This window comes from Patiria miniata, unplaced genomic scaffold (genome assembly GCF_015706575.1).
Source record: "Patiria miniata isolate m_02_andy unplaced genomic scaffold, ASM1570657v1 HiC_scaffold_1, whole genome shotgun sequence".
Lineage (NCBI taxonomy): Eukaryota > Metazoa > Echinodermata > Asteroidea > Valvatida > Asterinidae > Patiria > Patiria miniata.
Genome location: NW_024037047.1, coordinates 16,468,519 through 16,494,430, shown reverse-complemented (window position 1 = coordinate 16,494,430; position 25,912 = coordinate 16,468,519). Strand labels below are relative to the sequence as shown.

The following is a 25,912-nucleotide window of genomic DNA, read 5'->3' as shown; positions in this document are numbered from 1 at the left end:
TTTTTTCAACCAAAATTGCTTTGACCTCATTCCTAATTGTCAAGACCCTTGTATTAAATGCCAGATGTGAATTAATTAAGACGACAACCAAGCAACTCCAATCGCAAAGCAGCAGCCATTTTCCACTCAGTGGGCTCGATGCGCACTACCGTCGCCACCACACTCTCATCAAACAGGTTAGTGACCGGGGTGTCGCCATTAGCGTCAGTGTTACCAATGAATACCTGACATGTAAACAATATATCCGGCTTAGTTAACCCTGTACCACGTGAATACTTTTGCATTCAAATATTGCGTGATGTTGCAAAGTTCGATAAATACTTCTAAAACAAAATAATTGGTGCTAAGCGCAAATTGAATTTGAGAGAGCAAATGGCACGTTATAAAATGTTTGTTTTAATTCCACTGTTTTAACAGGGCCCATACATTTCATTACTTTCAAACTGACGGAAAAGTATGCAATTCACTTTAATATGCCATAATATGTTTTAAACTGAACGCGGTGTTCATGACATTACGTGCCTCCTTGTAAATTTCGTTGTTTTTTTAGGAATATAAGATCTTGAAAAAGAATACCTTAAAAACAATAAGCTTGAAAGAAAACTAACCAATGTAGGACAACTTTGCAGAAGTAAAATATCGTAAATCTGGATTTCAAAATCTTTCGAAAGCATAACACGGGAATAATTACGTATTTACCTTGATGTCTCCGTTTTCATCTGTCACGTGTTCACGGACAGATGAAGGCTGCTTCTGATACGCAACCTGGTAGTGCGTCACATAGTGAGTGTACTTGTAGTAGCCTTGCGTGATGACACCACGGACCACTGTGCTATCAATGAGGTCAACCTCGATCCAAGGATTTGTATCGTCCCTGTACAGAGAGAGAAAACACAACGAGATGAATGAAATCACTGTGCTCCACAAACACACCCAGTCGTTAGTGGAGGAGTGGTTTAATTTTATCCTCGACACAGAAAGCATGGATTTCTTTCGTCGGGGTGATGTAAGCTCAACATTTGGTTTTACCCTTCACCGACGTTTTTTGAGAACACTGTATACTCAGTGTTTAAAAAACAACAACAAAAATCCAGGGTTACGGGCAAAACTAAATGTTGAGATCCCGTAATACGTTTGATTTTATTTCCAACGTTTATCACATGTCTTAAACATTTGATGTGAATTATTACGTCCAAATTCATCCTCCTGAAAAAAAAATTCCTCCCTTTTTGATTTGGTGATCAGATTTAGTGTGATATTGCTTGCTGGATGGATAAGATTATAATATTACAATTTTGAAGATATCTTGTGTTTTTCCATATCACGCATGCCACAGTGGAATTTTTTTGTTCGTCTGTATCCCGAATACCGCATAAACAAAACACTCTGATAAAACGTAGTCAGGCACCAGACAGTTCCGTAACTTATAATGTACACGAGTTTTGAACGTGCAATTAATTAATTCAGTTAGAGGAGAGTAACTAGTTGAAATAAACGCATACTGCTTGACTGCGTGGGGACGAGGTCGGATTATGTGATCGTCAAATTCAAAGAGCATTCACTGTATCCCTGTATCGCGCCATAAGGCGAATACATTGGCACGGTATTTGGTATGTTCGAAGCATCTTCACCTTTGACTGATTATTTGAAAACAGATGAAGCAATAAATCGCCATTGAAAGGATCTTCGTGATTGTACAGTGATAGCGTGCTGGGAATGATCTTAACTTATTTATCGTGTATCTTATGTGATAAGGCGGCCGAGGTTCATCGATTTGCATGGGTATAGACCCTTTTTGCATGCATTGTTTCCCTGGATCCACTCTTTCTTATGCATTCTTTCGTGCATTTTATGGAATGTACTGAGATGTAAGTGAATGTTTAATTCCTACCATTGGGCCATCCATGCACTGTTATAGTTCAGCCGTCCCTCCCTGGCTGGATTAATCATTTGATTACTTGATGCTGTGATGTGGTCATCAGTGATGGTACCGTCTTCAAGACCGAGGGGCTCTGGGCTCGAGCACTCGTCTATATTGCAAAACAGGACACAAATGAAAACACAACAAAACATATTTAGGCTTCATGTATCGCCAAGAACTCTTGGTAAACGCAAATCAGCACACACCACAACATTTCTTATAAGACTCGGATATACTAGGTTTGGACTCGACAATGTCCAATTTCATATGGAAAAATTCATTTTAAAAAGTCTAAAAATGTATTTGAAAAAAAAAAATCAGTTGATGCATAATAATAAAGACGTCATTTCGAAATGTGCCAAACGTAGTACACACAAAGACCAGATACTAAATATATACATTGACAGTTGACGTCACGATGACGTCATCACGGGTCATTTGACGTCATCTTAAAGGTGCATTTTTAACTTACTAACTGAGGTGTGTTTCTTCGTTCCCGGGCAACTCTCCCGTATCTCTTGCATGACTTGCTTCATCCAGTCATCCGGATTGTCAGGATCAGGTTCTGGTGGGGGACCGAAGTAACACACCCTCGCCTTGGTCTCCACACCGACCACGAACACTTTGGAATAAAACCAATAACGATTTATATATTAGGAAGAAGGTTTTGGGGTACCGCATAGATAAATCCCTTTTGTGACGAAGTGTCAGCTCTCAAAATGGCCGGTGGTGATAATAGGGTCTGAATTTTTAACCATATTTATCTCAAATCGAAAAACGAAAAAAAAGTAGGCCCACATGTAGTTACCTGTGTGTTGAATTATGTGTGCTTACGCAATTGTCACTAACCTCAACCATCAAAGACACCTGTTTCATTTCAATCTAGTGCGACTTGACGTTTTTAACCAGCTGTTTAATTAAAACAAAATTCCTTGTGTTTCTGTTTTGCAGGACAGTACAGGTTTAGCGTGAAGTCAAACTTACCTATCATTGTTGATACCGTCAGAATCCAAGCTCCTGCTCCGTCCATTCTGAGGGATACAATGAACGACAATCCATACGGTTGACTGTATACCACTGGTATACAAACCAAACCAGCACGCCTCAGCAGGTACGTAGACCACCGTCATTGCCAACCAATCACGAACGAGCACGCGTCTTGCATGCATCCAAACCTTTGTGATTGGTAAGGGGTTTCTTTGAGGGAGAGGCTTTGCGTATGCTAGCCAAGTTGTGGTGGCATTTGCTAATTGCAGGTTGATTTATTATTACAACTCTTATTAAAAAACGATAACCTTGACCAATCGCGTAAATAACAAAAAAAATCAATATGACACTACGACTAGCAATTACTTATTTCCTGGTACAAATGCAAGCGTAAACAAAATATGGACAATGAATCGTTGAAAATTGTCTGAAGCGCAACGAGAACGGGGGAAGGTAAATATTAAAAACTCAATTGGGACTACGGGTTATTGGCGTCTTTGAAATGACGCGAAGCAGACGTAATGCTTTTGTTGGCCTATATTAATTTTTGCAAAATAACTGAACAAAACAACCTAAAACGCGGTCAAATCAATACAGAAAGCCACGACGAGAAATGGAGTGTAGTGAAGATATGGAAACGTTTAAAGCAGTGATTACGAAAACGAATTTCTGGCCAGAAACGAATTTCTGTTTGTAAAATCGCGTGAAATATGTACCAAAAAAAATATTACATCGCAAAGATTCTCACAAAGCAAAACGGTGTTGGCTTAACAGAGTTGTAATAAGTCTGAGTTTAAAATCCAAATTCATCAACATAACATCCATGAAACGTAGCAATATGACGATGATTGTTACAGGATTGCATTCAAATATTCGATGACATGGCCCTATAAATCGACAGTCTGTAATAGTCACAAAACAGCATAAGTCAAATGGTGCACTGAACTTGTTTGTTTGCTACGTGATAATTATTTCTCAAGATGATCAATATCCAGATGAATATTTTCCAGATCGCCAGGTCCTCATTCACCAAAATCGAATTAAAGTTAAAAGGCATCGATTTTGCTTTGAATTTGGTTGTCTTTATATTTTTGCAATTTAATCAAATGACCAAAGCACCAAACCAACATTCAAATTGATTTTGTACAACATTTACACGTAAACGTAAAAATATTTTCCAATGATCAACACTATTTTCTTTACCAATCATCTTTAAATTATAAACAGATTTGACTAAACCACACAATACATTACTTCTGTTCTTATTTCTGTAATTACAACTTTAACAACCTCCAATTTAAATAAAACCAAAAATAACCGTCCTCCACATACATGTGCGTGTGTTGGTAGAGCTAATTAGCTGTTTCGGCAAATCAGCTGAAACAGGTCTTGTTTTTGTTAAGATTTTTCTTTACTTTTCTTTTCTTTTGCAAAGCTGTTCCGAATTTGGAAACGCTTTTGTTGTTGTTAAGATTGTTCCCTTTTCTTTTGTCTGTTGTTGCACCTTTCCCAATAGGTTTTGTACACGTTTTCATTCTATAAGCCAAACCACATTGGGAGTTTTTTTTTCCGTACAACTTACTTTAAACTGTGCTTATAGTTATTAACCATTATGTATGTCGAACATTGACAGTCTGATAAGTACAGAACTATTAGACCGATTGATCTGACTTTGGAAGGTATATAGACAGGGAAGAGCTTTCTGGTTTAACACAGCGCTCCCTTAATTCAACGTAGCCTTCACCGACATCGTAGATGATAAAGAATCGATACGATACGGTGCAGCACCGCACGCAGTATATGCTTCTCACTTCAATAACCACAGGGACTGCAACAAAGTCTGGCCTAGATAGGAAAGCGTGATAGATTATGGATAACAATGAATCTATGAAAATAGTCTGCAGCCAGCAACTAGTCATCTATAATTGGCAGACATTAAAATCCTTCGATATTAAGACTCTACGTAGTCCTCGTTTATGGAATGACGCGAAGCCATGCAATTTTAAATTCTTTTCAACATCATAACATATCCTTCAACGGAATTCTCCATGTTCAGGATGCGACATGACGCAGTACTACACTGACTCATCACAACGTGTGCCTCTTCATGCAAAATCCATGAAATACCCATCAACAACCAAATGCAGTCTAGGCATAAAAAATAAGGCATTTCATTTTGTTCTTTACCACTGTGTCTAAGCTTTATTTTTATACTAAAATATAGGCTCATACATATTAGTTTGGAGTAATATTTCTACATCAATTCAACCGTACGGTTCAGTAAAGTAATACACGTATACATTCTATATTACACGACTATTACCTGATTAATACACGGCAGTTATATGAACGTATCAAAGTAACAGTTTTCCTCTGAAAGATAAAGATGTGCTCTGAAATAATGAACAGTTGACTAGTCAAGAAATTGCAGCGTTATAAATTTCTCTCGATTTTCTTAATCACTGATGTCGTAACTTTTCTAGTGTAATAAACTAATGCCGCAATTCGGATTCGCTCAGAAATAAACCAGGAATAACACCAAAAATATGTTACAAAATCATGTTATTATATAAATAAATGCTGTAAAAATAAAGTATAGAAACCTTAAATAATAGATATTTAAGAGCTTTATTCAGTAGTAAGTAAGCAACGCACAATCACATTACATCTTAAACGATTGTACTTATTACTCATAAGACTTGTGTTTCATGTACTAACAATAGTGGTGTAGTAACTTCCTAAAAGAAAAGAACTCTAAATGTCTTTTCATCATCAGTCCATATTCTGTCCAAATACATCACCAAAAATGACAATTTAAATGTAGTTCCAAAAGTCTAGTTACTACAAAAAACCAAGAATAAACTTAATGTTCAATAAACTGAATTATATTTTAAACTGAATTAAACAGTAAATTTCAAAAGTGAGAAACTGAAATTGATTAAAGACAAATTTCTTTATAGACTTTCACCTAAACCTATATATATATATATATATATTAACTTTACCATGCATATTCATTCCAGCTGAACAATTTAATAACTTTTTTCATGTATTTTTGTGGCTATTATTAACAAAATTAATTTGATATGACGCTGTTTAAAAAAACACCCCTACCGATTCAAACTATAGAGACAATATGGTTTGAAGTGAAATCATTAAATCGAATAGATCGAGTTTCCACTAGAGATTGCTTTGCAGGGTTTTTCAACCTAAATTGCAGTGACTTCATCCTAAATTGTCAAGATCCTTGTGTAAAATGCCAGATGTGAACTAATTAAGACGACAACCAAGCAACTCCAATCGCAAAGCAGCAGCAGTTTTCCACTCAGTGGGCTCGATGCGCACTACCGTCGCCACCACACTCTCATCAAACAGGTTAGTGACCGGGGTGTCACCATTAGCGTTGGTGTTACCTTTGAATACCTGACATGTAAACAATATATCCGGCTTAGTTTACTCTGTACCACATGAACATTTTTTATTCAAATATTGGGTGATGTTGCAAAGTTCGATCGTACTTATTAGTAAAAAAAATGGGCGTTCAACACGAATTGAAGTTGAGAGGGCAAATGACATGTTTCGTTATAAAAAAAATGGTTGTTTTATTTATCAGATTCACAATTGCCATAATATTTTTAATAGTAAACGTAGTGCTAATACATTACGTCCCTCGTATATTTCGTTTCCTTTCATTCTTTTTTTAGGGATATAAGATCTTGGAAAAAAAATAGCGTAAAAAACAATAAGCTTTCGAAAGAAAACTTACCAATGTAGGACAGCTTGGCATAAGTAAAATATCGTAAATCTGGATTTCAAATTCTTTCGAAAGCATAAAACGGTGATAATTTAAAACGGAGATAATTACGTATTTACCTTGATGTCTCCGTTTTCATCTGTCACGTATTCACGGTCAGATGAGAACTGCTTCTGATACGCCACCTTGTACTGCGTTACAAAGTAAGTGAACTTAGAGTAGCCTTGCGTGATGACACCACGCACCACTGTGCTGTCAATGAGGCCAACCTCGATCCAAGGAATTGTATCATCGTCCCTGTACAAAGAGAGAAAACACAGCGAGATGAATGAAATCACTGTGCTCAACAAACACACCCAGTCGTAAGTGGAGGAGTGGTCTAATTTCATCATCGACACAGTAGTAACCACTAGCGGAGAAAATTGCTTCATGAGATGGATTTCTTTCGTCAGGATGATGTAAGCTCAACATTTGCTTTTGCCCTTCACCGACGAATTTCGTAAACAGTAAAAACACTGTATACTCAGTGTTTATACAAGAATACGTGAGTGACGGGCAAAACCAAATGTTGAGATCTCGTAATACTTTTGTTACAACTGATAATGTAGTAACCAACGGATAACGTATCACCAACCGATAATGTATCACAAATTGACCAATATTGTATCACTAACCGATAATGTACCAAAAATTGACTGATAGTGTAGTAAAATTTGTATCCGATAATGTATCACGTGTCGACGGATAATGTAACTACAAATAACTGTATCCGATAATGTATCACCACGGAACGGATACTGTATCAACCGATTAAGTATCAAAAATCAATCGATAATGTTTGTTTATGTCCGAATATTCCGCCCCACTTTTTGACCGGGGAGGGGGGTCTGGGCTATTGGATCACCCCCACCCCCATTATTTCGTATTTAGAGGGGGAAAAAAAGCAGATTTTGAGGTATTTTTCAAACTTTCCAACCGACGAAATGTATTAAATAGTACTGAGAAAAGGAAAAAAAGTACAAAAAGTTTGAAATGCACTGATACATGTATCATGAACAGCGCCCCTCCCCCAGTGTCACGTGGTCTCCAGCAAGCCCCCCCCCCTCTCATTTTGTATTTCACGGCCAGGATTTTTTTTTTTTTAGCTATCCCCATCCCGAAGTCCCCGGCAAAGATTTACGCTACTGTTGCAGGGGCGGATCGGGGGGGGGGGGGGGTCATCAGCAAATAACAGTTGAAAATGTACACAGGTTTTTTCCTCCGGACACTTGGCCTCCGTAAAATCAAAAACTGGGGAAGGGGGTACCATATTTCAATATGGGGGCGCTGTTCAAATTCGACGATTAATAACACTGGATTACAGAATGGTGCTGCCTCCATCCGTATTTTGAACAGGCGGACATTATAACAGTATATTTTTTGGGGGTGTCACAGCAGAGGGGGGGGGGGGAGGGGTGCGCATTATTTTTTAAGGAATTTGTATGACATTTTTTGGGGGGACACAGGGGTTTGCCCCCCCCCCCCCCGGATCCGCGCCTTTGTTGGCCTCAAGGAAGCGGCAGGCTCGTAACGTGACGTTTGGACTCCAAACTGTGTGGGTTGAACAAACTGAACGTCACATGCGAACGGTGCCCCTCCCCCCCTTAAAAAAAAGCCGGGGCATTTGTACGTTACAGTAATATAGTGTACATGTTTATAGGATTTTATCAGCGCTCCCCATTGAAAATATGGCACGAGCCCCCCCCCCCCCTCCCCCACTAAATGAGCAGTAATGCTGTGATTGTGCCCTTTTCAAATATGTAAGAACAAAAATCGACTTGGGTCGACAAGGGAATCATGCAGCTTGATCGCATCTAGACTATCTTCCCTTAAAGGACGATTGCCGCCTTAATCCCAAAGAATTGTTAAACTTGTTACATTGTATCTTTTGTGACAGCTCAAGTTACACGATCATTTCAGATGGTAGTTTTGCTATACACATGCCTCGCCACTCGTATGTGTTCCTGGTTCATCCACTGCGTATTTTGAACGATGCAAAGTTATTGGGGGAGGGAATAGTCCGGGAGAGTGGGGAGACCATCGCAAGTTAAATTGAACATATGCGCGCGCCGACGTTGCCTGACGATCATGCGAAGACGCTGCGGCTAATAGCCTCGGCACATTCTGAAAGTGGTGAGGAACTTTGCGCGCGAACCAGTACAGTACAGTACGAACAAGGCCAAGTGTCCAGAGAAAAAAAACTTGTCCACATTTCGGCGCGGATGTGCGAGTGCCGTTACCCCCCCCCCCACATCAAAAAGCTGGATACGCCACTAGCCTAGGTCCACTTGGTAGTAGAGCGTCTCCAAACCAAAGCAACTCCCTACCTCCCAAATAAAAAAAAAATATCCTTAATGATAATCTTTCCCGAGTGGGGACTCATCATAGTAAAGGCACTTATTAGACTTTAATTAATTTGCAATATTTCCACCTTTAATTTTCCCAATACTGATACATTATCGGTTGATTTTTGATACATTATCGGTTGATACAGTATCCGTTCCGTGGTGATACATTATCGGATATAGTTATTTTGTAGTTACATTATCCGTCGACACGTGATACATTATCGGATACAAATTTTACTACACTATCAGTCATTTTTGGTACATTATCGGTTAGTGATACAATATCTGTCAATTTGTGATACATTATCGGTTGGTGATACGTTATCCGTTGGTTACTACATTATCATTTGTAACATACTTTTGATTTTGTGAATTATTACGTCCAAATTCTCCCTCCTGAAAAAAATCCTCCCTTTTCGATTTGGTAATCAGATCTAGGTCGATATTGCATGTTGGATGAATAAGATTATAACATTACAACTTTGAAGATATCTTGTGTTTTTCCATATCACGCATGTCACAGTGGATTTGTTTCCGTCTGTATCCCGAATACCGCATAAACAAAACACTCTGATAAAACGTAGTCAGGCACCAGACATTTCCGTAACTTATAATGTACACGAGTTTTGAACATGCCATTAATTAATCCAGTAAGAGGACAGAAGCTAATTGAAATGAACGCATACTGCCCGACGGCCTGGGGACGAGGTCGGATTATGTGATCGTCAAATTCAAAGCGCATTCACTGTATCCCTGTATCGCGCCTTAAGGCGAATGCATTGTGCAAGGTATTTTGTATTTTCGAAGCATCTTTGCCTTTAACGGATTATTTGAAAAAAGATGAAGCAATAAATCGCCATTGAAGGCGTTTACGTGATTGCACAGTGATAGCGTGCCGGGAATGATCTTAACTTTTTTATGTGATAAGGCGGCCGAGGTACATTGGTGGCAACTGTAAACCCTTTTGTGCATGCAATGTTTCCCTGGATCTATTCTTTCTTATGCATCCTTTTCGTGCATTTTGTGGAATGTACTGAGATGCAAGTGAATGTTAAATTCCTACCACTGGGGCATCCATACACCGTCATCGTTCAGCCGTCCCTCCCTCGCTGGATAAATCGTTATATGACTTGATGCTGTGATGTGGTCATCAGTGATGGTACCGTCTTCAAGACCGAGGGGCTCCGGGATTGAACACTCAATTACTGATATCAAAAGAGTAACCAGAAAATGTTTGCAAATGAAAATTTGGGACATAAAAAACAAGATTTTATAATGTGCGCTTTTAATTCATTTTGGGTCCGTTGCGTCAACATACGTAGCAGGGGGGAACATGACAAGACGCATATTTAAAGGCGACTTAACTAGTCGCTACTATGGCAGCTAAACGTTGCTGACTGAACATTAATAATTGTCCAAAGATGTGCTAGCAAATTCGATATTAATTCCGAATCTTGATTTCCAATAATGAAGTCGTATCTTATGTGGTTTCGGAAAATGAAATTTTGCCCCTGTAATATTTTTGTTCCGTTCTTTTTAATCGTGCGTCGACTTAATAATTATGGGGTTCACACGCAAGTTTTAACAAGTGTAAAGTGAACATCTTTATAATACATACACAACACAGATAGAACACACATACTGAGATTTGTATCCTTGTGGATTCATTTATTTGTTCTCGTGCACTAAAATTTTGAGTTTGAAAATCTAGTTTCAAAATGCTCCTGTTTTAACCAGAATAAATTTCCTGGGCTAAAATTCAGACCAAATATCTCTCATGAGATAATTCAATTGGCTTTGCAACGGACCAACACATCTTTGAAATTCCTAATTTTTGAGAAAAATCCATATATTTGCTTCGTGATAACCTTGTGGAGACGAACTCACCTGTAGAGATGTATACAATTTTTTGTTCCCTATAATACACATATCTTCACATGGTACCGTGTATCAGATCTTTCATGTGGCAAATATTTACACAGAACACACGATTGAGAAATAATTTTCGTTCTTTTGGGTTTTTTGGATTTTTTATTTAATTTTTTTAGACATTTAGTTGAAAAATACAATGACAAAAAATATAAGTAGGGGCTGTCACAAAATGAACAAAGTATAAAAACTGTCATCAGATGATGCGTTCTCTTAAACTTAATTAATGAATTCATATATTTTATGAGCGTTCAAAATTTCGATTCAAAATTTGTCATTGAAACGTTACAATTTGTGTACCCTTAACACAGTGTAGGCCTACCATTTAACACAAGGTATCGGCACTGTCGAAGTAAGGTTAAATTATACGTTGTTGGCCTACCTGTGGGAACTGTTTCCGCACGACTACAGTTGAAGTAAATTTGTATTTCGTCAGAATCCTCGCTCAGGAAGAGCTCATCCAGGTAGTAGGGCGCCATTTTGCGGTACGAAGAAGCGGGCATATGCATCCCACCGAGACGTACAGCGGTACATTTGCACGGATCCTTGTACGGTAACAACCAACGGGATGGTATACTAGATTGCGGGTTGTACTCCGATCCGATGAAGCAAATTTGATGACACGACACCAGCACTGTGTATTTTATATACAAAAAAAAAGAAAACAAAAACTACGAGCTTTGACAAGTTTGCAGATTCAAGAAAAAGAGACGCCTAACTTATACACAGTATACATTTTCAGGACTGACCAGGATTCAGTGAGATATGAAATATTAGGCTAATCTACCTGTCATTGCTGATACCATCAAAATCCAAGCTACTGGTCTGTCCATTCTCAGAGATGCAATGAACGACATGCCGTATGGACATTTGATTGTATATTACTAGTATTCAAACGATACCAACACCCCTACCCAGGTACGTAGACCACCGCCATTGGCAACAGATCACGAACGAGCACGAGTGTCTCGCAAGCATCCAAACCTTTGTGATTGGCTTGGGGCTTCTTTGTGGGAAGGGCAAGTTGTGGTGGCAGTTGCTCATTGCAGGTGGTAGTTTATTAAAACTCTCGTGAAATAAACGATAACCTTGCCCAAGCGCGTAAATAACAAAAAGTCAATATGACACCACGACTAGCAATTACTTGTAGCCTAGATAACATGCAAGCGTAGCTTATATATGGACAATGAATCTTTGGAAATTGTCTGAAGCGCAACAAAATCGTCCAGAAAGGTGGATATTAAAAACGAAACTAAATTAAAACTGACTTTGAAATGACGCGAAGCAGACATAACACTTTTGCAGGCCTATATTAATTTTTGGCAAAGTAGATGAACAAAACAACCCAAAACGTGGTCAAATCGATACAAACGGTAACGTTTAAAACAGTGAATACGAAAACCAATATGGTCTGAAGCGAATTTCTGTTTGTAAAAACGCGCAAAAATTGTGTAAAAATTATTATATCGCAAAGTTTCTCACAAAGGAAAACGTTTTTGGCCAAATAGAGTTGTAATAAGTTTGATTATATAAACCAATTCATAAATACCTCAGTTCCTTTCTTAAAGGACATCACAATTTCACTTATTAAGATAAAAATCAGCATCAGCATAACATCCATGAAACGTAGCAATATGACGATTGAAAATATTGTTAAGGGATTGCATTCAAATATTCGATGATATGGGCCCTTTAAATCGACGGTCTGTAATAGTCACAAAACAGCGAGAGATTCATAAAGGCGCATCGGACCTGTTTGTTTGGTACAGTGACAATTGTTTCTCAAGATGATGAATTCCCATCTGATTTTAATGAATATTTTCCATATCGACAAGTCCTCATTCATCAAAATCGAATTAAAGTTCAAATGCATCGCTTTTGCTTTAAATGTAGGTATCTTCATATTTTAGGAATATTTAATCAAATGAACCAAACCAACAAACCAACATTCCAATTGAATTTGTTACAACATTTACATATAAAAGTAAAATATTTGCAAATAATCAACACAACCACCTTTATAAGTCACCTTTATCACTATAAACTCATTGGACAAAACAACACAATAAATTACTTCTTTTCTTTTTTCTTTAATAACCACATTTACCAACCTAGATATAACCAAAAATAACCGTCCTCCACGTACATGTACATGTATGTTGACAAAACTAATTAGCTGTTTCGGCAAGTCAACCGAAACAGCTCTTGTTTTTGTAAAAAAAAATTGTCTCACCTTTTTTCCCGATAGGTTTTGTACATGTTTTCGTTCCACAAGCCACTTTTGAGAACTTCTTTCTATACAATCAAAAATCAACTTAAACTTTGCTTATAGTTATTAACCATCATCTGAGATGTATGCCGAAAATGTGTTCAGTCTTATAATCACAGAACTATTTGAACTTTTGATCTCAAATTTAGTAGGTATATAGACAGGGAAGTGTCATATATAAACATGGATATGACGTCATGTTAACTTTTTAATATGCGGTAGCAATTTAACGGAGTCTCAGCTGCTAAAAGCGGCTTCAGGGTTAATTAACGTAGCCTTCACTGAAGTCGTTGATATTAAAGATTCGATGCGATACGGTGCAGCACCGCACGCAGCTATATGCTCCTCACGTCAATAACCACAGGGACTGTAATAAAGTCTGGCCTAGATAGGAAGCGTGGACAATTAAAGATAACAATGAATCTATGGAAATAACATGCAGCGAGCAACCATTCATCTAAAATTGGCAGATATTAAAATACTTATTCTACGTAGTCCTCGTCTTTGGAACGACGCAAAGCCATATTGCAATATTACATCCTTTTGAAAATCATACAATATCCTTCAATGCAAATATTCATATTCAGGAATCGACATGACGCGGTGCTACACCGACTCATAACGATTGCCTCTTCATGCAAAATCAATAGAATCCCTATAACCTGATGAATACAAGGCAGTTATATGAACGAATCACAGTAACTGTTTTCCTCTTTAAGATAAAGATGTGTTCTGAAATAAGGAACAGTTTAGTAGTCCAAAAATTACAGCGTCATTAAAATTCTCTTGATTCTGGGCACTGCTCTGCGCAGTTTGCAGAAGCTTATCGTCGATATTGAAACTAGGCTCAACTTGTACAGTATAATAAACCAATGCCGCGATTCGGATACGCTCACATATACAGCAGGAATAATATCCCAAATGGTAACAAATAATAAGCATTAGATGAATAAAAAATAGATGCTGATAAAAAAGAGTATTTTGTTTCATTGTGTATCATGCACTATAGACTTTATTTGGAAAGTTTTATTCATTAGTTAATAAGCAGCACAAAATCACACTATATCTAAAACGAATTTCTCTCTGATTACTTATACGATATGTGTTTTATAAAGGGTGTAGTAACTTTCTAGAAGTCTAAATGTCTTTTCCCATTCAGTGAAAATGCTTTATCGGTATTAAAGATACATGATTCTTCGTTTCGCATCACGTTAACAAAACAAATTCGACTAAAACATTTCACTGCGATTTCTAATATTTATACCTTCACTTAAAATGTGAACAGATTGTTCGAATTCAAAACTTAAAAGTAAAGTTTAAATATAGTTCCAAACGGTTTAGTTACTAAGAAGAACTAGAAGGCTAACCCTGAATTAGTTGTTTCGGTGCTCATTGTACCTTTTTATTGTGAGTTTCGTTTAAGACATTGAAATATATTGTAAACAGAATTAAACAGCAAGTTTCATAAGCGAGAAATCGAAATTTATTGAAGTCAAGTTTTCTTAATATACTTACATCTAAACCTATACATATATAAACGTTACCATAAGTATACATTCCATTTTTTTTTGAAAAGGTTCTGTTAGAAAAATTACTCCATTCGATTCAAAATAGGAACAGACACAATACGATTTAAAGAGAAACCATTGAATCGAGTAGGTCGAGTGTCCACTTGGACACTGCTTTTCAAAATTTCACAATCTAAATTAGAATAATCTCTTCCTCAACTTATTGTCAGGACTCTCGTTTTAAATGCTACAGTTGAATTAATTCAGATGACATCCAAGCAACTCAAATCGCAAAGTAGCATAATAATACCATTCAGTAGGCTCAATTCGCACTACCGTCGCAACCACACTCTCATCAAACAGGTTAGTAACCGGGGTGTTGCCATCAGTGTTACCGATGAATACCTGAATGTAAACAATATATCCGGCTTAGTTAAGCATGTACCACATTAATACTTTTTTATTCAAGTATTGTGTGATGTTGCAAAGTTCTGAAAGAAAATTGGTGTTCAATACAAATTGAAGTTGAGAGAGCAAATGACATGTTTCATAATAAAAATGTTTGGTTTAATTCCACTCTTTTAAGAGGGCCCATTTCATAACTTTCAAACTTAAAGAAAGGTATGCAAATCACTTTTTGGTTTAGTCAGATTCACAAATGCCATAATTCTTTAAACTAAAAGCGTTGCTAATGAAATTACGTCCCTCCTTTTATATTTCGTTTCCTTTTATTGCGTTCTTCTATTATGGATATAAGATACAAAAGATACCGTGAACATGATAAGATTTTGAAAGAAAACAAATCACACTAATGTAAGACAGCGTGGCAGAAGTAAATATTATACATCTGAATATCAAAATCGTCAGAAAGCAGAAAACGGGGATGATTACTTATTTACCTTGATGTTTCCATTTCCATCTGTCATGTGTTCATAGTCAGATGAGGATTGATTCTTATACGACGCCTTGTACTTTTTCACATAACCATAAATGTCAAAGCTTTGCGTGATGATACCAGACACCACCTTTATCACAACGAGGTCCACTTCGATCCAGGGATTTTTCTCGTCACTGTTGAACGAGAGAAGGAAGAATGGGATGAATGAAATCACTGTTCTCCACAAACAATTGAACCAGTCGTGACTAGAGCGAATGGAAAACCCTCCCTCCTCCCATTCCCCTCCCTTACTACGTGTTGGATGAATATATACGTGCTTAACATTACAACCATAAAGACATCTTTGGTTTTTCGATCTCACGCACGCCACTATGGCTATGTCGTCTGTACCCCGAAGACCGCATAATTTGAATACCGAATTTTGTTTTAAAGCACTATGACTTCCACTATTTTATAATGCTTGGATAGCATTCATTGCTGGGTCAATTTCTTCTTGTGCATTCTTTTGTGCATTTCGTGGAATTCTGAATGTTTAATCCCTACCTTTGTGGTATCCATGCGCCGTTGCAGTTCAGCCGTCCGTCGCTGCCAGGCCAGTTTGTTTGATGACTTGATGCTGTGATGTGGTCATCAGGGATGGTACCGTCTTCGAGACCGAGGGGTTTCGGACTCGAACACTCAACTACTGGTATTCAAACAGGACAAAAATTTAATTGATTCTTCAGTAACCTGAAAACTCATAGAAATGAAACACATTATGATCGTCTGAAAAAAAACATCCGCGTTTCCAAGTTCGTTGCATCCAAAGCAACGAAAAGAATAAGTTTGAAAAGGCACATCGCCTTAACTAGTGGCCACTTGCGGGTGTTCGGGTTGTTCTTTTAGTTAAATTTTTCTATGAATTAATGGATTAATATATGTTGATGAGCATTCCTAATTTTACTTATGTCATTGAAAGGTAACGATTGATAAGATGTACCCTTAACACAATATACAATGTATACCTGCACAGTAGAAGTACCGTAAGTTTGAATTAAAAACGCGTGTATACGTTGTTGACTTACCTGTGGGAAATGTTGTCGCACGACTACAGTTGAAGTAGGTTTGAATTTCGGTTGAATCCTCGCTCAGGAAAAGCTCGTCCAGGTAGTGGGGCGCGCCCTTGCGGTTCGACGAGGCTGGGGTGCGCATCCCACCGAGACGTATAGCGGTGCATTCGCACGGATCTTTGTACGGTAAGAACCAACGGGGTGGGATTCCAGATTGTGGGTTGTACTCCGATCCGATGAAGCAAACTGGTTGACATGACACCAGCACTGTATAATTTATATACAAAGAAAGAAAAGGAAACTGTGAGCTTAGGAAGTTTTGCAGATTAAAGAAAAAAGAGAGCGTATACACAGTACCTGTTAAATGACGAGTTCGGGACTGATAAGGATTCAGTGCGATTTGAAATCTCAATCCTACCTGCAGCTGTCAGCGCTGATACCATCAGAATCAAAGGCACCGCTCCTTCCATTCTCACAGATGCAATGCACGATCATCCATACGGTTGAGTATTTTCACCAGTATACGAACCACACCGACAACGCCTCAGCACGTACGTACGCCACCTTCATTGCCAACCAATTACGAACGAGCACGAGCGTCTTGCAAATATCCATACTTTGTGATTGGCTTGAGGCTTCTTTGTGGGCGGGGCTAGGTGTATTCTACGCGAGTTGTGGCGTCAGTTGTTTATTGCAGGTGGTTATTTATCAAGACGATTATAATTTCGACGACAACCTTGGCCAAGCACGTACATATTAATAAATCAATTGGTCAGCACGACTAGCAATTACTTGTAGCCTAAATTATATGAAAGAGTTGATTATAAGATGGATAATGAATCTTTTGAAATTGTCTGAAGCGCAACGAAATCATCCAGAAATTTAGATATTAAATACGAAACTCAATTAAGACTACGGGCTCTCGGCGTCTTTGGAATGACGCGAAGCAGACATAACACTTTTTATATTAAATTTTTGACAAAATAACTGAACAAAACAACCAAAATTGGGGCAAATCGATACAGAACGCCTATGTACGAGAATTGGAGTTTCGTGCAGTGAATGCCAGACGAATATATTCTTAGGCGCTGTTTGAGGAAACATATGAAGTTCATAAAAACAATTTGTCATATCGCACTGCTCCTAAAAAAGACAAAGGTTATGGCTAACCACAGTTGTAATAAAACTTCCTCAACGCCTCTGCTTGGCAACAAATATGGAGTTTGACCAAAAACAAAAAAAGAGAGAGGCAAGATTCTATTTTGAAGTTTACTGTTAGGAAAACACTCGAATCTCCTTAAATTTTATTCGAATTTTTCAGCTCTTCTTCGCATATTTTATTGTGACAGAGAAAAATAAAGGGCTTGACAGTGGCGACAAGCGAGAAACTCTGTTTACTCAAGGGATTATTTTGCAAAATTGTTATATTTTGCCAAAAAAACGGCTCATTGATCTGGAATTGGTTAAAGTATACACATCCATATCAGGCTTAAGTAAACAACCATCAGGTATCAATTTTTGTAGATGATTATTACTTTGTCCAATCGTTGAAGTAAACAAATTTGTAAATAAATTGATGTGAATAATGTTGTAAATATTGTAGCGTAGAACAATTCTGGGGTTCCTCACACGCACTCAAAAAGGACTCCAACACAGGTATACTCGTTTCTGCTGGCTCTAGGCTGTTTATTCCTCACAAAAACGTACACCGCAAAACACAACTATTCTCTTCAGCAACGAGGCAACAACAATACAACTGCGCATGCGCCGCCCGGAAGGACGGGCCTCCCCGGCCGGCCACCAGGGGCTCCACTGCGCGGCTCCACCGTGGAACCGCGCTGGTGCCCTCTGGCGGCCGACCGGCACGGACGCCACACCGCCCCCTTCGAGAACCTTGTTTGTCCCCAAACAGGGCGCCGGCATCCGCAATTGGACAACCGGGAGGACCCGGCCCGGAGGCGCATGACACAACAAAATTACTACAGCATTCAAACAACAACAAAAAAAGAAAATGCAAGGAAAGAACAAGAAATCAAAGAACAAGTCTAAGGTTTAGTTGGTGGGTGGCGGCCGGCGCTGGAACTCCGTTTGCCGGACCAGCAGCTTCCAGAACTCTCGGGGGACGCCATTGGGGTAGCGCGGGGGCGGAGGCGCTCCAGGGGGCAGCATTCCTCCCAGTGAAGGTTGAGCGGACACGGAGGGATCTTCGAAGTGCTGGCCGTACTGCTGTCCCTGGTACGTCTGCAGGAGACGCCCAGGCAGTCCGATTGGACCGGACCCTCAGGGGACATCAGGGGTTCCGTCTGCGTTCCGCCTTCTGCCCTTGTCGGCAGGGGGCAACCAGGGCTTGCTTCCGCTGCCCTGCTGAAGCGAGGACGCCTGCCCTGGGCACGGCTCCAGGGGAACTGCCGGTTGGGACTCCGCCGGGGTGGTGGCTGGCAGGGTCGCTCGGACCGGTCCCGGCTCCGCCGACCAGGCGTCCTGTCCTGTTCAGGTCGGGAAGGCCGGAAGGACCGCTCCGGGTGGTCGCAGCCCCCCGGCCCCCTGACGACACTGGACTTATGCGTCTTCTTAGTGGCGGCGGCGAGGGGACCGTCCTGCCGGACCACACCGTCCGAATGGAGGTGGGTCTGGGGTCCCCTGCCAGGAGAGATGAGGCGGGGACGGGGCCTGTCCCATGTCGTCGTCACTGGCGTGCACCTCCAGCGCATCGGCCTCCGCCATCACCACGGCCACGCTGTCCCCTTGGCAGAAACGGTGGTGTCTGGCGCGGACATCGGCCCTAAAAAACCGAACTCCACACCCTCTCTGGCAGGGGTATGGGTGCTCCGGGTTGAGCGCAACACACGCTGTGTTTAGGTGCCTCCGTAAGTTCCTCCTCCTCCCGAACGTATGGTCACAGTACGGGCAATGAATCGGGAAATAACGGCGTCCTCGCTGCTCGGTCCTTCTGGGGCGGCAGCCGCCGTCGCCTCCGATGGCAGTGTCCCCTTCCCCGTCTGAACTGGTAGTGGTCCCTCCTCGGCTAACTGACCACCCAATCCGGCCAGCGACTCGGTGGTAGCGTCACCTCCTGGTCTTGGGTTGGTGGCGGTCCCCCTTTTTGCAGGTTCTGCGCTACGCGCCTCCACCAGTCCACTTCAGCGTCGCCCAGATACGGCTTAAGCCGATTGGAATGAACCACCTTGGCTTTGGCTCGAGGGGATTTTTGCACGCGGAACGTGACATCATTGATCTTCTGTATCACCAAGAAGGGCCCGTCCCACCAGCACTGCAACTTGGGCGTGCGACCCACTTTCTTGGAGGGGGTATACAACCACACAGGTTGGCCAGGCTTATAGCTGGCACTTTCTGCTCGAAGATCGTAATGTCGCTTTTGATATGTCTGGCTCTTCCGCAGATGATGACGGGCAAACTCGTGGGCGCGCTCTATCTTTGTCCTCAACCCCTCCACATATTCGTGCTCTGCTGCGCCTGCCTTTGGTTTCTCCGGCTGGCCCACCAGCAGGTCCAACGGAAGTTGCACTTCTCGGCCGCACATCAGCATGTTGAGCGTGAATTTTGTGCTGTAGTGCGGGAGGAGCGGTACGCCATCATAACGTACGGTAGGTGTTTGTCCCAATCGTCCTGGTTCTCATGAACAAACAAGCTCAGCATCGTCTTGACTGTGCGGTTGAACCGCTCCACCATCCCGTCGGACTGGGGGTGCAATGGCGTGGTGCGGGTCTTTTGGACGCCGAGCAGCTTACAGGCGCCCTGGAAGAGCTCGGCTTCGAACTCCCTCCCTTGATCCGTGTGGATCTTTAGGGGAGCTCCAAACCGGGTGATGACCTGTTCGACGAGGACTTTGGCGACAGTCTGAACAGTCTGGTCCGGGATCTGAAACGCCTCCACCCACTTCGTAAAGTAGTCGGCCACCACCATGATGCTAGAATTCCCTGTCCTCGTCCTCGGAAATCGACCCGTGAGGTCGATCGCGAGGCGCTCCATCGGAACCCCTACCAGGTACTGTTGAAGTGGGGCCTTGAGTGGTCGAGGAGGTGACTTCTTTGACCCGCACTTGTGGCACTTCTGACACTCTTCTGCCTGGCGTCGCATCTCCCTCCAGAACACCGGAGCCTGTCTCCGCCGTGCGACGGTCCGGGTAATCCCCAAATGTCCTGAAGTCCTATTGTCATGCGCCAGTCGCAAGACGTCGTCGACTTTTACCGTGGTACCACGACCTTCCATACCGGCGGTTCGCCATTGGGCTGCTCCCACTTCACCTGCAATACGCCCTGGGACAGCCGCAGCGTCTCTCACTTAGCCCACTAGTACTTCGGGCAGTCACCCAGCGCCGAGACGTCCCGCCAGCTGGGTTTGGGGACCCCGTCTTCCAGCCACCGCACAATCTTGTCCAGCTCTGGGTCACTACGTTGTTCCCGTTTGAGTTCTTCCTGGTCCCAGGCTTCCAGGAGCCCTTCCGTTGTGGTGGCTTCTTCCTGCCCAGCCCCCGTAACGGCTCCCACCTGCACCTCCCCTGGTTGCGTCTTCCCAGCATCGCGCAACTGGCTCGGCTGCAAGTCAGCGTCCCGCTGAGCATGGGGGCTTTCTTTAGTAAAGCATTCTTGACTTGCTTCTTTTGATCGCCCACACTGGCCACACTAGAGACGGCGTCGGCGTTCGTGTGCTTCCTACCCGCCCGATGTTCCACATCGAACTCGTAGCACCCCAGCCTCTGAATCCACCTGGCCGTCTGCCCCTCGGATTTGCAAAGTTGAACAGCCTTCGCAGCGATCCATGATCCGTTCGGAGCAGGAACCGGTTACCAAGAAGGTAGTGTTTGAAATATGAACGAAATGGACCACGGCCAGCAACTCTCTCCGAGTGGTACAGTAGTTGCGTTCGGCCTTAGACAGGGTACGGCTGCCATAGGCGACCACTCGTTTACCATCGTCCCCCTCCTGCGACAGCACTGCTCCGATGGTGCAGTAGCTGGCATCTGTGTCCAGGACGAAGCGGCGCTCCGTATTCGGGTAGCACAACACGGGTGCGGTGGTCAATGCGTCCTTGAGGTGCTCCAATGCTGACTGGCAAGCACTCGACCAGGAGAACGCCCTTTGGCTCTTGGTGGTAAGGGCAAGGAGGGGGCGAGCAATCTCGGCGAAGTTCGCAATGAAGCGCCTGTAGTAGGACGCGAGGCCCAGGAAACTCCGTACTTGAGTCAGGTTTGCTGGTTGCGGCCAGTTCCTGATGGCCGCAACCTTTTCCGGATCCGTCCTTACTACCTCGGCCGACACGAGGTGACCCAAGAAGGACACCTCCGTCTCGAAGAGATCGCATTTCTTCGGTTTGAGCTTCAGGCCGGTGGCTCGGAATCGCTCCAGGACCGTGGTCAGCCGCTTGTGGTGTTCCTCGAAGTCTGCCCCCCACACGATCACGTCATCCAGGTAGAGCACCGCCACCTGCCACTGCAACCCCCTCAACACTTGCTCCATTAGACGATCAAATGTCGCAGGAGCGTTGCAAAGGCCAAAGGGCATAACGGTGTACTGGTACAGACCGTTCTGCATCCCAATAGCCGTCTTCTCCCGGTCACCCTGGTCAATGCCGACTTGCCAGTAGCCACTGGCCAGATCAAGGGTGCTGAACCACTTCGCCCCGCTCAAAGCGTCAAGGTTGTCCTCGATTCTGGGGATTGGGTAGGCGTACTTCAGCGTCACCTCATTGACTTTCCGGTAGTCGACGCAGATCCGGACAGACCCATCCTTCTCCCGGACCAGCACCACCGAGGATGACCAAGGGCTGGGGGGGGGGGGGGGCTCGACCACGCCGACCTGCAGCATCTGTTTTACCTGCCGGTCGGCTTCTTGCCGTTTATGTATCGGCAATCTCCTCGGCGGTTGACGTATAGGCGTTGCTGTCCCTGTATTTATTGTGTGTCGGATCAGTTTGGTCTGACCAAGTTTGCCGTCCGGGCCGGTAAATGCTCCAGCGAATTCCGTCAGCAATTCAGCCAGTCGGGAACGTTCAACACGGTCAAGGTTCGCGGCTCCTCGCTCCAGGAGGTCTTGCAGATGGGGCGGTACCTCTCTCTGGGCATCCGTCCTCTGTCCGGTGTCACCCAAAGAAAGTTGGTTGACGGCAGATCCTTGTTGCCCGTCCTCCAGCTCAATCACATCCAGACCCTCCATTGGTGAGAAGAGAGCCAAGCGGCTGCACTCTCGCCACCATGGGTTTGTGCATAACACTTCCCAAGGGGACCGCCTTCCGGTTAATGATGACAGCGTTGTCTCCCGATCGCCATTCGCAGTGATACTTTGACAAGAAATCAATTCCGAGTACCACGTCTGGCTCGATATCGGCCACGGTAAAGGTGTGGTTTGCGCGCAAATCCCCAACTTGTAGGTCGAAGTTGCCCCCCCCCCCCTCCCCCCTCTTGTCGGCATGGGGCAGTCGTCTGCCATCCTCAGAGCTGGAGATGACGGAAGGAGGTTCGGGCTCTCGGCACTGGGCAAGGCGTTGTAGATTCGCTCCGAGATCAGACTCACTGCTGCTCCGGTGTCTAGGAGGCAACGCACTGGTTTCCCCGCGATCCTCCCCGCCACGTAGTTCGCCTTAGACGTCCCACCCGAGGCCGGTCTGGCCCGAACAGCCGGCTCCGGCACAGGAAGTTTCGGTGTTTCCTCTTTCTGTGGTCGTGGCTGGAAGGAGGCAGACTGACGTTTCTGATGGGGGCAGTACCGTCTGATGTGTCCAAATTCGTGGCACCCATAGCACTCCACCTGGGCACACGCACCTGGTGTATACACGGCCCGGGGGCCAATTTGGGTTCCTCGGCAGGGGTTGGAGGAGGCTGGGCTACCGACCTCACGTCCCTAGCCATCGATTTCTTTTTTCTGTTCTGCGCTTGCGACTCCAGAAATGCTTCCATTTCGGTCGCGTGAGTGACTGCCTCGGTCAAAGTCATCGCTTTCCTGGACAAGATGTGACGCTGCAGCTGTTCTTCTCCCAGGGCATTGCGGAAAGCCTCAACCGCCAAATCCTCACGGGCCTGCGTGGGCCACTTCGGGTAGCTCTTCAAGACCAATCGTCGGATTGATTGTCCTAGGCTACCAAGTGCCTCGTCCCGGCCCCTCGTACGCTTAGACAGCTGTGCCCGGTGAAGCGGAATCTGTGCTGTCTCGCCAAACCGTTGCTCGAAGTTTTCCAAGATGGAGGAATATTCCTTCCGTGCCTCTGGTGTCATATCTGCCAATGCCTCCTGAGCCGCACCCTTTAGGTGAGATGCAAGGAACATTGCCTTCTCCGCCTCACTCCACTGACGGACTGCTGCCACACTCTCGAAATGGATCAAGTAGTCCGACCACGATGAGATCCCGTCAAACCTGTTGGGGAGCATCAGTGGTCTCCGATCCCCCGGCCCGAGGTGATCAGGCGTCGCAGTTCCCGCTTGACTGGCACTTGGGTAGCGCTCTCCCCCGTCTGTTTAGGGGCCGCCCAAACATCGCCTACAGCCTGCCGTCCCGTAACGGCAGAAACTGGGTCGGTCCCCCCTGGGAGCACCGGGTGGTGACATCCCATGGGATCACCCAATTGCAGTGGTGTACGGCCGAGCAGCCGGGTCGGTTCCGCTCCGTTGGCTTGTGTGCGGAGCAACTCGGTTCCATTGACTCACGTGCGGAGCAGCTCTATCGGCTCCGCGCCATAGACGTCCGTGCGGAGCAACCTTGCCGGCTCCGCCCCATTGGCTTGTGTGCGCGGAGCAACTCCATTGACTCGTGTGCGGAGCAACTCTGCGGGCTCCCGTCAATTGACTCGTGTGCGGAGCAACTCCACGGGCTCCACTCCATTGACTCGTGCGCGGAGCAACTCTGTCGACTCTGCCCCATAGACTCCCGTGCGGAGCAACTCCGTCGGCTCCGCCCCATTGACTCGTGTGCGGAGCAACTCTACGGGCTCCCGTCCATTGACTTGTGCGCGGAGCAACTCCACGGGCTCCACTCCATTGACTCGTGTAGTGCGAGCCTGCTCCGAGTGGAGGTCAGGACTCGCCATACTGCGATATTGGGGACGAACGTTCTGCTGGGGGAGATCCACTCCCGGTCGTGCCGCCTGAGGCGCGCTCGGACGGTTTCCCGCCCCCGGTATATGGGCAAATCCAGCCTGGGGCGCCCCGAATGGGAGGCCGCACCAGTCGTATCCATGTAAGCACCGAGTTGTGCTGCCATGTGGGGCCTAGCACTAATTTCATGAACATAGGGGTTGTGGGTTGCCCCAGGACGAAAACCCGCCCCCGCTGCATCAACCAGCACAGCTCGGAATCGCTCCGAATGGAACGAGACGTCTGCAGCGCCAGCGTCTACAGCACGGGGCGGCCCCTCGCAGGACCTGGCATGTACTGTGTTAATACCAGCAACCTGGGGTATGTCCCGACGAAGCCCCGCCCCGCTGCATCGGACAGCACAAATCGGGATCGCTCCGAGTGGAATGAACCATCTATTGCGCCATCGTCTACAGCACGTGGCGACCCTACGTGGGATCTGTCCTGTACTGTGTTATTACGGAATATCTGGGGTATGTCCCGACGAAGCCCCGCCCCCGCTGCATCGGACAGCACAAATCGGGATCGCTCCGCATGGAACGAACCGTCTACTGCGCCACCGTCTACAGCACGAGGCGGCTTCTCGTGGGACAGGGTACCAGTCATTGATAATTTATGACAATGAGCATGCCCACCCCCGCAGGGGTAGACGTACTGCAATGACTTAACGCCCCGCCAAAGTCCAGAAATTCCACATTACCATCCCCCACATCCTCCCTCATGAGAAAATCCGTCCCCCAAAACCCCCTTGTTTCCCCTTTCCTCCCACCAAAATTCCCCGGACTATCCCGCAAAAAGGATTCCAACTCGTCCACCGGCCGATCCACTTGACGGGCCCCCACTCCGTGAGCCCGCACTCCAGCCTGCCTCCTCGCCGAGTGGCGAGTTGGGTGCCAGACTTTCGTGATCTCCTGATATCATTGCAGAAAATCGCCTTCTGCGTGCCGCCGCTGCCACCAATGTAGCGTAGAACTATTCTGGGGTTCCTCACACGCACTCAAAAAAGGACTCCAACACAGATATACTCGTTTCTGCTGGCTCTAGGCTGTTTATTCCTCACTAAAACGTACACCACAAAACACAACTATTCTCTTCAGCAACAACAATACTACTGCGCATGCGCCGCC

At 44.1% G+C, this 25,912-nt stretch overlaps 3 protein-coding genes across 3 annotated transcripts; all 3 read right to left on the bottom strand.

Annotated features, from left to right (window-relative positions):
* Window positions 1-71: 71 nt before the first annotated feature.
* Window positions 72-2,951, bottom strand: LOC119730996 (retinoschisin-like). Its single transcript, XM_038204070.1, has 5 exons — window positions 2,906-2,951; window positions 2,394-2,543; window positions 1,892-2,030; window positions 700-874; window positions 72-224 (listed from the first exon to the last, which is right to left on the bottom strand). Exons 1-5 carry the CDS (start codon window positions 2,949-2,951, stop codon window positions 72-74), a joined length of 663 nt encoding a protein of 220 aa, XP_038059998.1.
* A 3,227-nt stretch (window positions 2,952-6,178) lies between these two features.
* On the bottom strand, window positions 6,179-11,457 carry LOC119730983 (lactadherin-like). The gene is made up of 4 exons (XM_038204068.1): window positions 11,361-11,457; window positions 10,113-10,254; window positions 6,782-6,959; window positions 6,179-6,331 (listed from the first exon to the last, which is right to left on the bottom strand). Exons 1-4 carry the CDS (start codon window positions 11,455-11,457, stop codon window positions 6,179-6,181), a joined length of 570 nt encoding a protein of 189 aa, XP_038059996.1.
* Window positions 11,458-15,013: 3,556 nt separating this feature from the next.
* LOC119730975 (lactadherin-like) lies at window positions 15,014-17,172 on the bottom strand. The gene is made up of 5 exons (XM_038204057.1): window positions 17,121-17,172; window positions 16,695-16,969; window positions 16,197-16,330; window positions 15,655-15,826; window positions 15,014-15,160 (listed from the first exon to the last, which is right to left on the bottom strand). Exons 1-5 carry the CDS (start codon window positions 17,170-17,172, stop codon window positions 15,014-15,016), a joined length of 780 nt encoding a protein of 259 aa, XP_038059985.1.
* Between the last annotated feature and the right edge of the window lie 8,740 nt (window positions 17,173-25,912).